This window comes from Seriola lalandi, unplaced genomic scaffold, assembly GCF_002814215.2.
Source record: "Seriola lalandi dorsalis isolate HSWRI2012SDOR001 ecotype SW California unplaced genomic scaffold, Sedor1 jcf7180002054911, whole genome shotgun sequence".
Taxonomy (NCBI): domain Eukaryota; kingdom Metazoa; phylum Chordata; class Actinopteri; order Carangiformes; family Carangidae; genus Seriola; species Seriola lalandi.
Genome location: NW_019525463.1, coordinates 558,753 through 569,991, shown reverse-complemented (window position 1 = coordinate 569,991; position 11,239 = coordinate 558,753). Strand labels below are relative to the sequence as shown.

At 39.7% G+C, this 11,239-nt stretch overlaps 1 protein-coding gene across 2 annotated transcripts in view; it reads right to left on the bottom strand.

Moving 5' to 3' along the window:
• The window catches only part of mta1 (metastasis associated 1), a 42,192-nt gene extending 35,068 nt beyond the window's left edge, over window positions 1-7,124 (bottom strand). For both annotated transcript variants that reach the window (XM_023430790.2, XM_087169733.1), the window contains exon 1: window positions 6,978-7,124. In XM_023430790.2, coding sequence (XP_023286558.1) covers window positions 6,978-7,005 — 28 coding nt within the window. In that variant the 5' untranslated portion in view covers window positions 7,006-7,124. The remainder of the gene's footprint in view (window positions 1-6,977) is intronic.
• Between the last annotated feature and the right edge of the window lie 4,115 nt (window positions 7,125-11,239).

Here is an 11,239-nt window from a genome sequence, read left to right as displayed (position 1 = left end):
ATCCCCCGCTCTCCCAGCGTCAACCAATCACATGGCTCCGGCGCCTATGATGTCACAGTGCAGTCGAATTTAGTGCGAGCCAATCAAGGCATGTTACTGAGCCCCAAAAGAGAGAGTCTGCTGGGCTGATTCAAACCAGGCCAGAGAGAGACAGACAGTCAGGGAGACGCAGTGATGAGAGAGGGAAAACATGAGTTAACTGATGGAGTCTGGGTATGGACAGAGAGAGGGAGACTGGAGGGTATCAGACACACACATAAGTGCACAGCCTGATAGAGATGGAAATGGGCGAATGAGTAAGACACTTAAAATAAAGGCAAAAATCTGAAATGAATTTTAAAAAAAAAGGTATAATAATCAGCATCGAAGTGTGGACTAATTGGTAAATCAGACCAACCAGAAAATTAATCTGCAACTATTTTGATAATTGATTAGTCATTTTAAAAGCACGAGTTCCAAACGTATGATGGTTAAAGCTTCTCAAATGTGACAATTCGCTGCTTTTCTTTGTCATGGATGAAAGTGAACGGAGTATTTTTGAGTTTTGGAGAAATTATAGCAGCCACTTTTCACCATTTTCTAACATTTTACGGACAAAATCAAGAAGATAATCAGAGGTTGTCATAGACATACCCTGCTCATGGATTCCCATCTTAACCACTCAGCTTGTCAGTAAAACAGGCCTGGTTCACACGTTGGTTAGTTTGTCATGATGTTATCTGTGTTGACGTCTCAATTTAGGATAATCTGAGTTGTCAACAGTTCATAAAATGTTTAAAAATTATCAACATAACACAGACTAAACCTGTCAAAAAACCAGACCAGTGTTTTGCCACAGTCTTTATATTCAGCACAGAAAACCACCTGCGCCTACCTGAAAAACTGCAAAGGCTGTGAAAAACACACATCTTTGTATGTCTCAGCACAGAAAAAGTATTGTCTCTGTCAAAGCTTGGAAGTTGTCTAAAGATGAATTTAAAGTCTGGACTGAACAATTCACTGCCTGAGAGATGTTGGTTTAACACGTTAAACATCCTCATACTGATCTTTACATTAATCTACTGCACCTCGGTACAGCAGTTCCTAAACTAGTGGTCAGGACCGGATTGTTTGTTATCTCTCCTTGACTCTCAAGAACTATTCAAATAAAAAAAGAATTTGAGAGGGGAACATCACTTTTTGGCTGTCAAACTGTTCACAGCTCACAGACATTTGCAACCCGTGATGAAGGGTTTAGAGCAGGCACTGTCAAACTAAAAACTCTGAGAACTTGCGCAATAGTGTACTATATCTTACACAGAAAATTTGGTAGTACCTGATAATGAAAATAATCGGTATTTGCAGCCCTGCAGTATATCCTCTGCTACAGCATTCTGTCACACTATCTACCAACATTTTCTTATCACCTGATAGAGAATCTACAGTTTCTGCTGCTGGCTTCAGTAAAGCAGTTTTCTGCCCTCGCTGCCATGCAATATACTGTGTGCCAGCAGCGAAGCCTAATGGGAGTACACCTAGTGCCAAAGACGTGTAGCATCAGTAGTAGAATCAACCGAAGAATGGGTCATGGTTTGGAGCCATATAGCTGGCAATATAATACCTGAATTTTGTTACTAGTACAGAAACGTTTTCAGGATGCCTCATTTTGGTGAGAAAAGCACTTTTTGTAACAAAATCCTCAACAAATTAAGCACAAACCTCTAGTATTTAAAGATATCTTTAAACAAACAATCAAAATACAGGAACTTAAACCAAAATAAAATACTGTAATACGCTACAGAATTAAAATTCTAATCAGAATTTTCAGGGCCAATTTTATGCACCTGACAATATTCAATACACGGACACAGTTAATTTGGGATTCAAAAACCACTAAAGCTCTTTACGCACCCGTAGTAGGTACAGAGGTGGTGTCTATAAACAGTACATTATATATGACAGTAATGAAAAGGACTGGGCTCGAGGAACGAGAGGGACAGAGAGGCAGGATACAGAGAACGTGAACATCCGCCCACGCTTGTCCACGTGCGCATACCCCCTCAACAGCCATCCAGTGCTTATTCATAGACACACACACACACACACGCACACACACACACACACACGCACACACTGAGAGGTGTGTCTGTCATCCTGAGCAGCAAGCGTGGAATAGATTATGGCTCAGATGGAGGGTTTTCTATAGTAAAAGGCAGGTAATTTAATCTTCTGAATCAATCTGCTCCTTTTTCACACTTTAATATGACTTACTTTCCCTGATCAAACCTGGACACAGCTGCTCACATCTGTAGAGTGAGACTTAACCATTTATCTGTCCATCCATCCTACCAATTCCTGTTGTCACCCCTGCATGATCAAAGTGAGCATGTACTTTTCAGACACTTACTGCTCTGCAACTCTCTTCTCTCTTCTGACCTGAGAGATAATCCACATTCAACACTAGAATGTAAAACATTAATTAATGTGAGCGTTTGCTCTGTTTAATATTATGTTTAATGATGTTTAAGCAGAGAGGGATTTGATCTAATAAAAAGTATTAGCATTTTAACTCCCATCACGCATCTATCCTGCAACTTTCGCTGCAGCAATTACCGCAGCTTGTTCTTGTTTAAATGTGATTAATCAGCAAACATGTGCAGGTTTTATTCAAAACTATTTTAGGGTAGTTTAGATGACCACATCTTGAATTTAATTAACTGTGGTCCTACAAAGATGTTACAAGGCAGCTAGCCCATAGCAAATACTGTTTATTGTGATGGATGTATGTGCACTGTGCAGTTTGGCCTCTAAACAAATATGATGATAGGGACACTCTGTTGAAATAATCTAATAGCTGTCGTGTATCTGTTCAACTGACCATCCTGTATTTGGCAGGATGGCAGCGAAACAAGCCTCAGATCTTCACTCTGCGAGTACACCCACCAGATCTGCGAGAGAGGCAACTGCCAGCGTGGGCAATTAACACCAGCCACCAGCCAAGCAATGTGTGGGCACTGTCAAAGTTTGTAAGTTAGTCAGTTTGTAGAGTAGTAAACACAACAACACCTTTAGGCAGGTTCTGAATCATAACTGGCAGCATGGGGAAAATCCTCACCAGTCACGAGCCAAAAGAAATGCGGGTCCTGACACCAAAGTTTGTCACTTTTTAAGTTAGTAAACACTACAGCACATTTAACACATTCTGCACAAGAGTTTTCACACTCCAACAGCCTCAGTGCAAGTATTAATTTAAAGGACAGGTGTATACATTTTCAGGCAAGTCTTAAAACATGCTTGTCGTAGTCATCGCTCCGATCTATATTAGTTATCAGGGATGTCACGATACCAGAAATTTGGTAGTTAGTACCATTACCAATGAAATTCCACCATTTTCAATACCACAGCAAAAAACAGAAAACAGAGGGTGCTGCACAGTCTGCTACCACACGCACATGCGCACACATTCATACAGTCAGTGTGCAAGCAGCAGTTTAAATTGACTAACAAGGTGACAGACTGGTGGTGTGAAAACAGTCAGTGTTAAATTCTGACTGACTGAACGGTAATGAGCCTTTGAGGACGTTGTGTGTGGAGCATTGCTGCAAAAGATGTCAGCTGTGGCAATTCGCAAACAATAACGGTAACATTTCAGGACGTGAACATTCGTTTACTGTGCCTGCCTTCTTCTTCTTCTTTTCAGGGTTTGACCAGTATAAAAAGGGCTTTAATATACATGGTCCCGGTCAGTCCTGGAAGAATCACATCTCCAGTACCTACAACATTTACGTTACTTTAGAAAAACAAGTATCGTCGACTTGGTACCAAAGTATTGGTTCTCATGACATACCTACTGGGTATTGAGATATCCTTTCCTGATGTGCTTTCAATGTCAGTGATAGGGAAGAAAATCCACAGTCCTTGTTCTGTGCAAAGCTACATTAGAAAGTTTGAAGCTCAAGCTAAAAGCAGGCTTTAACAGTCTCTCAAAAGTAGATCTTCCAAAGTTACAGTCTTTTTAATAAAAAAATCCTTCCATTGCAGCTCTATTGCTCAGCAAAGAAGTGCTGTTTGGGAAAACACAAAGGGAATTTTCTACTAAAAAACCTTTTACTGTGGAAGATATCCATTTGATCTGTCAAACTAAGGGCATTCCTTTGAATGGGGGCAGGCCACTGGTGCAGCTGAGGTGCCAATACAGGGGGCTCTGACAAAAAATAAATTTAAAAAAAGGCAGGGTCATCTAGCAAAAAAGTTGAACTTAGCTTAACTCTTGCTGCAACTTAAGGCAACACAAGGTCATCCAGCGAGGTGTTGCGTTGGCCAAACATACACGCGTGAATGCTTTATTTTTCTCAATTTACCTTGTGATCATCCTGACGAAAGTTATCATGCCGTCGTGATAACTTTCCAGTTTGTAAAATCCTGTCTTACAGTACCATAAACTTCTGTGCAGTGTTTTGGCATCTGAGATGCCTTAGAATTCACATTATCTGGTACTCTGGACTTCTATGAATCACTGGTACGTGAAGCAACACACCCCCACCTACGCAGCACCCTGAACACAGGACTGACTTCAGTCTGAATGACTGCTAAAACCTCATAATGGCTTCAGAAAGCCTTAGGAATACATTTTGGCACAAACAATGACCATGGGTTTTGTCCTTAGGTCACTTACATTAGAAGTGCATTAGGATGGGATCTTAAAATGACTAGTGTGAACAGGAGGAATGACTGCAGAACGCAAAAACCCGTTTCAATATTCATATGGGCACAAGACTATTGTTTGAAGACAGACGTGAAACATTGTGAGCCTATCTTTTAAACTGTTCAATTCCCAGATCTCAACAAAACTATTTATTTTCTCATTGTCTCATGAGAGACTCATTTTTGTCAGAGCAATAAATCTGCAGTGACTCTCTGCAGGTTCAGACTTTTAAACTTCTGTGGCCTGTTCACATAACACTCTGGGCTAGATTTTCTTCCCTTCCCTCCCCGAGATGATAAGACGTATGTTTTAGCCTATACTTAGTCACAAACACTTTCCTGTGAATGGGGTAAAGTACGAGGAAGAAGCACTGCAGGCAACGGAAGAGTGGCTTGTGGCCTGCACGGTAAAAACAAAGACATCAAGGCCTACAAAGCCGGCTTTTGTCCAGGGTTCATTCACAAGGGAAGTCATTGCTTTTCTAAGATGATCCTGCATTGTCTTGCAAAGTAGCGGCCATCTTTCCAAGGGTTGGTGTCAGGAGAAGATTCAGTCAATTATGGTGCCTACTTTAGGCCTACATTGTGCTTGTTTTCAATCTAAATGATTTTTGTGACTGTGGAAAAACAATTCAACAGTATGTTTATTCAGTAGTATGATTTTTATGTGTTTTCATATTGGTTTATGTTATTACATGTTATTCACTTATTCTTATTGTTCTGAAAGCATACAAGTTTTCTAGAGACAAGACAAACGAGTTAAGTTGGTTGGTATCTCAGTTTAAGAGTCTAACAGACTGAAGAGACACACCAAATTCAGCAACATTTGGCTGGTGAAGTGTTAACTTTCAGCCCTGCTCTGGACGTAATCCTGTGCTCACTCAGGTAGGCCTTGTTTCATTTGACCAAATAAGAGGGCAGTGACGTTCAGTACAGGCTATTTTTGATGCAGGTACCGAGCCAAGGAGAGTGGCAGCATTCCTATAACGCTAGACAATTGTCAGTCATTGCATGCAAATATATCCTCAACATGTAATCAATCACTTTCACTTTCCCTCCCTGTCTACTCGACACACATATGCTTGGATAGAGTAAAACAGAAGTAAAAATTAGGCTAACCGACCATTACAGGGAGAACAACAGACTACAATCATGTAAAAAGAAATATTAATGAAAAACTCTGGTTGATGGAAAACCAGACTGGACAGCTCACACAGGAAAAGGAAATCGTCCTATCCAAGCTACACCTGTCATCAACAGTATACCTGTCACGGAGCACCACACACAACGTTTTTCTGACACTTTTTGACAGTGAAATTTGTAGTGACCATTTTAGCAGTAACCTCACACTGAGTGAAAATTTTCCAGTACTGATATTTTTCTGTACTGGGCTTTTTTTTTTTTTTTTCATATCCAGTGATCCAATGAAACAAGCCCACCCCATTAGAAAAGTAGCAACTACTTTAATTAAGCTATGTTGTACAGTAACTTTCATATGACTATTTAACACAGTACCTATAGGATGTAAATCAGAGCAATATAAGCAGAAAATGAGTGGGAGGGGAAACGGGAATCTTAATTAGGTATTAACTGGATTTGCCTGCACAAAAAACAACAACAAAAAAATCTTGGTTGAAGATGTAAAAACAAAAAAAACAACAAAAAAAAACATCTTAAAGCATTTTTTTTTTTTTGCTTAAATGCTTATTCCTATATTTCCCATCTCAGCTCTCGTAAGTAGAAGTATCCTTTAACTTTTTTTTTTTTTTTTTTTTATCCCTGGACTTACTCTGCGAAAGCATCCACTCCTTGCTGCTTCCCTGTAGGTCTTAAGGGGTTTTCTGCAGGTTAAGTGAAATACTAATAACGTTACTTACTATTATGAAAGACACGACCGGGCCGTAGTTGAATGGTACGCAAAACTTTTTAGAATTTGTCCGCCGTGTTACCTTAAATATACCTAAACACAATGCACGCTACTTTAGATGCATCTTTACATTGAAATAGTTGTTTGGGTTTATGCTAAGTTACAAAAAAACACAAAAGAAACGTGCAAAACCGGGGGCAGTTCGGTAAGCGAACCACTACTCTTCATCACCATCCTCCTCTTCACTCAGTCACCATCATCATCTGTGAAGCACAAGGCTGTTTAGCTTTAGGGAAATAAAAGAAGGGAAGGAAAAGACGGACCACGCTCTGTAAATACATAAAAGACCAGCGGCGAATCATGGCGAGTCCGCCATAAAAAAAAAATACGGGAAGCTCCTAAAATGTTGTCCCCGCCGCCACCTTACCTCCAACCCGGTACATGTTCGCTGCCATGACTGCCCCCGGTCCCTGGCTTCCTCTCCAGGTAGAGGGGAGGCTCTCTTCTCTCTCTCGCTGCCGGAGCTGTGTTAGCACTGCCGCCGCTGTGTGTTGGAAAATGGTGGATTGATCAATACGAAACAGACCAGCCGAGAGACCTTAAAGAGACAGTACACTTTATGTCTACACTCGAAATTTGGCGGCAGTATCTAAAAACTAAAGTCGTGTAACAAATTACTACTTTAATTATGCTAATGTCGTGACCGTTAACTACTAACAACCGTTTCTAAAATCTAACGACGCCATTATTTTCTTCTAACGGCTAAACCAACGGTTATGTCATCAATTTTCTCAGTGAACATTACCTGATCAGTTGGTTAGTTGGTTGTTTTTCTTCTAGTTTAGATGATAAATGAAGAAGAAATAGTTTCTTGAAAGTATGCATGGTCCTACTTAAACTGCCCTGGTGTAGCTCAGAAACCAATGGTGGAATATATACATATCATATAATTATAATTGATTAATTGCAAATTTGTTTGCAATTTCCATCTTGTAGGCTTGTTGTTGAGGGACTTTATTTTAAAATCTAGTTTTAGTATAGTTTTAACTATTATGGTTTATATTGAGGTCATGTGTTGTTTTGTTTATGATGCTCTAATTTCTTCAGTGTGTCAAGGAATTATGAACTCATACCAAAGAAGTACAGCTCGTTACATTAGGCTAATAAATATTTTTAATAATTGATTGATTGCTTAGACTATACAATGTTTAAAAATAGTGGTAAAGGTGCTTAATTTGTCTGACCAACAATGAAAGATCAATCAGTTATCAAAATTGTTGACAATTTTCTGTTGATCGACTTAACAATTAATCAACTAATCATTTCAGCTCTAGAGTACAGGTTGGTTAGGTGCCTGGGGAAATATCAATAGGGGCCCCCTAGGTGTTGTCAGCTATGTAGCCTGGATTTATTCAGGTTGGAGTTATGCTTGGATTCATGGGAGCTCACCAGTAAGAATGATAAAGCTGTAACTTGTCCTGCAACAAAACTATCAGTCTCTAAAGTCCTGAAATATATATATATATTTAACCTTGTTGCACAACATAATAATTTGTCTACACAAAATATGAACTTGCGCACATGACAATGAAAACAATTCATTCAAGCCCTTGGCAGCTCCAAGGGGCTTTTATTTTTTTTTTTGCAACAATGAGTACCTTTACTTGAGTAAAAGTAGAGATATTATCAGCTAGGTGTAATTTATATGCAATTTCTAAAGTAAAATTTGGAATGCATCACTTGTAATTATATTTTAATAGTATTTCTTTTACATTGTGGCATTGATAGTTTTACTTCAGTAAAGGATGTTAGTACTTCTCCCAGCACTGTCAGAAACTAAAAGCTACAGTAATAGTCACCATTAAAGTCTCATGACCCTCGTTTGAAAAATAAAAATACAGTGATATTTTCAGGTGAAACCCCAGTTGTGCACCTTTTAAGAGTCAGCTAATGAAACATTTAGAGTAAAAACGTTCGAAACTGGTGTTTTCAACGAGTAGAATCTATTTGGGCCTGTCTTAACCACTGAATCTCCCACAATGACAGAGACATATCCTTTTAAAACAACTTACCTGGAACTTGATGCATCAGAAAACTTAGCGTTCCTGTTCCATCTCTAAAGCCAAGGCTGTGATCCTAAATCCCTTGGCTCACTGGTGTTAGTTGAGGTCTGTGGATTAGATCTATGTGCAAGGCCCCATGGGGGTTTGTTCCAAAACGGAATAGGCTCATTTAAATTGAATTAATGTGTGCAAGAATGGTGACAGTAATAACCAGATAGATGTAAAAGATAATGTCATGTTAATTGTTAGGGTGTTTATCTAGTGTGTTGTTGGTACTGAAATTATGTATCCTGGTTTATCTAGGCTACTTCATTCAGGGATGCGCACATAGGAATGCAGATTAATTAATTAATTAATTAATTAATCCATCAGACTTGGTCTCAGTATACAACACTGAATGCACCAACATTATCTTGACCATGTGCAATGAGGGCAGACCCAGTGACTGATGGTATGATATTACAGGATTCACAGGGGTCTGGTAACATGACAGGAAAGGTTTAGGACAATCAAGCTTATTACAACATTACAGCAACCTGCTTAGTTCATTGTAGGAACCTGCTTGCATGTGGGCAAATAGAAAGTGGGCAGGATATTGTAGTAAACAAACAAGATATTTTGTACTGCAACAAAGACCAGCAGCAGAATTTTCTTCTGTAACACCTACCACGCATACAGCTATTCTCCCTGAATTATATTTCCAGTATATCAAAATGAAAACACAATGGCTTCTAAAAATAAAAAAACAAACATAAAAGTACAGCTTTTGATATGAGTAAAAAGAGTGTTAAGCAGAAGGTGTCTTCTGTATAACAAGAGAGGGCAGGAATAGTATAGCTTGCCAGTGATAGTTGATTAGCTCAGTTTTCACTGTGGAAACAGGAGTACTGTAGAGCCTCGACGCTGAAGGAATGCTGTGGTGAAGGCTATATCTGATCTATACCATATGGAAGCCTCAATTACTGTGGCCTAACACAGGGGACTACAGTCTGCAGTCACATGACCGTTATAAGCCAATCGTGTGTACTTACAATATGCACTCCTGCTCAAGTGTGCAGTCTCAATGTTGGAACTGTGCTGCATAGGAGGGACACTGCATTGTGTCTCAGGGCTCTTTTATGGAAAAGAGCGGGACACAGATAGTGTGCGTGTGTTTGTATGAGGCTGTGCACAACCATTTATGTCATTTAGACTAAAATATCGTGGATTTGAGAAGGTTTTTCAATGGTAATGTGCAAAGTGGGAGCAAAACTAAGAAGTGTTTTGACGTGGGCTATAATTTTATGTTAAAGAAACAAAAAGCATTATTACCCAATGGATATTCTTTCATGCTGTATATTTATTGCCCAATATACAGCATGCTGCTATGTGCAACATAAAGTGCATTTCTGTATAAAATAAAGTCATTACCCAACTGAAAAGTGCTGCATTTTCTTGAGAACATTGCTCACAGTAGTGCACTTAATTTCAAATGCCTACTTTGCTAATCAGCTTTCCCTTCCCTGCAATACTATAGAATAGAAATAGAAAATCCCACCACAATTTGTGTGTTATATATCATACAATAGTCGACACAAGTGAGCTGTCTTTTAAGCCGTTGTAATGTTACCCAATAAGCTGGGAGGAAAACTGTGCCAATACATAATGTGGTCTTAATTAAAGGAAAATAGGTGGTCAACAATGTAGCCTTGTATTTGGGAACTGTGACTACTTTCATTAGAACTGTTTGTTTACTTGGCTGCTTGGTGCTGTGCAGATGTTCTTTTTGAATCCACTTGCTCCTCTGCCAGATGTTGCTGCAGTCAGGAAGACAGGCAGGCGAGCATGCAGGCAGAGCTCCACACAGCACAGCACAGTGCAGGTGTTCTCCCCGATGAATCTCAGTCTGCGGAGATGGTTCGGCCGAAGACACAGTGTCTGCAGAAACTCCCCAAAGTTAGAGTGGTTGCAGTCCTGGAGGATGACCTCTGACGGCCTCTCTCTCTGTCTCCTGCTTTCTCCTCCTCCCTTATCCGCTTTCTTTCCTCCACTCCTACATGTAGCAGCTAAATGCACAGGAGAGACAAAGACACAGAGGAAATCAATTAGCCCCGTTTCCTGGCACAAACCATTCCATATCTTTGATTGTGGTTCCTCATTTGTTCTCTCACTGGGGGTTGAGCTTGGATCTAGAGACACTATGGGAGGTATAGCAATAAAGAGTCTACTGTTACAGCACTATCTCCTCTGCACCTAACAGTCAAACACTGCATGGGTGTATTTCTGTATCAACAGTGGAAAAACACACAGGTTTTACCCAATTATCTTTATTAAAAAAAAAAAAAAAAACTACCTGAGTGTTCTCAGATGTTGGAAACACTGAAAGTGGTCAGCCAGGTTCAGTCTTGTCTGGTAACAACAAGCCATGCACCTCTTGCTTTGGCTCATGCTGTAGGTACAAAGTATGGTAAGTATTACTGAGCTCCAGTTTATCAACAGCGATGCAAAGTGACCCCAGAGCTTTTGTGAATGCATACACAAAACCGCTTGGAAAATATCCAAGAATGCTATAACACAAGTAAAATTTTTGATTGTCTGACAAGTCCTGAACGTGACAGTTCTCTGTTGCAGACTTCCATAGTGACTT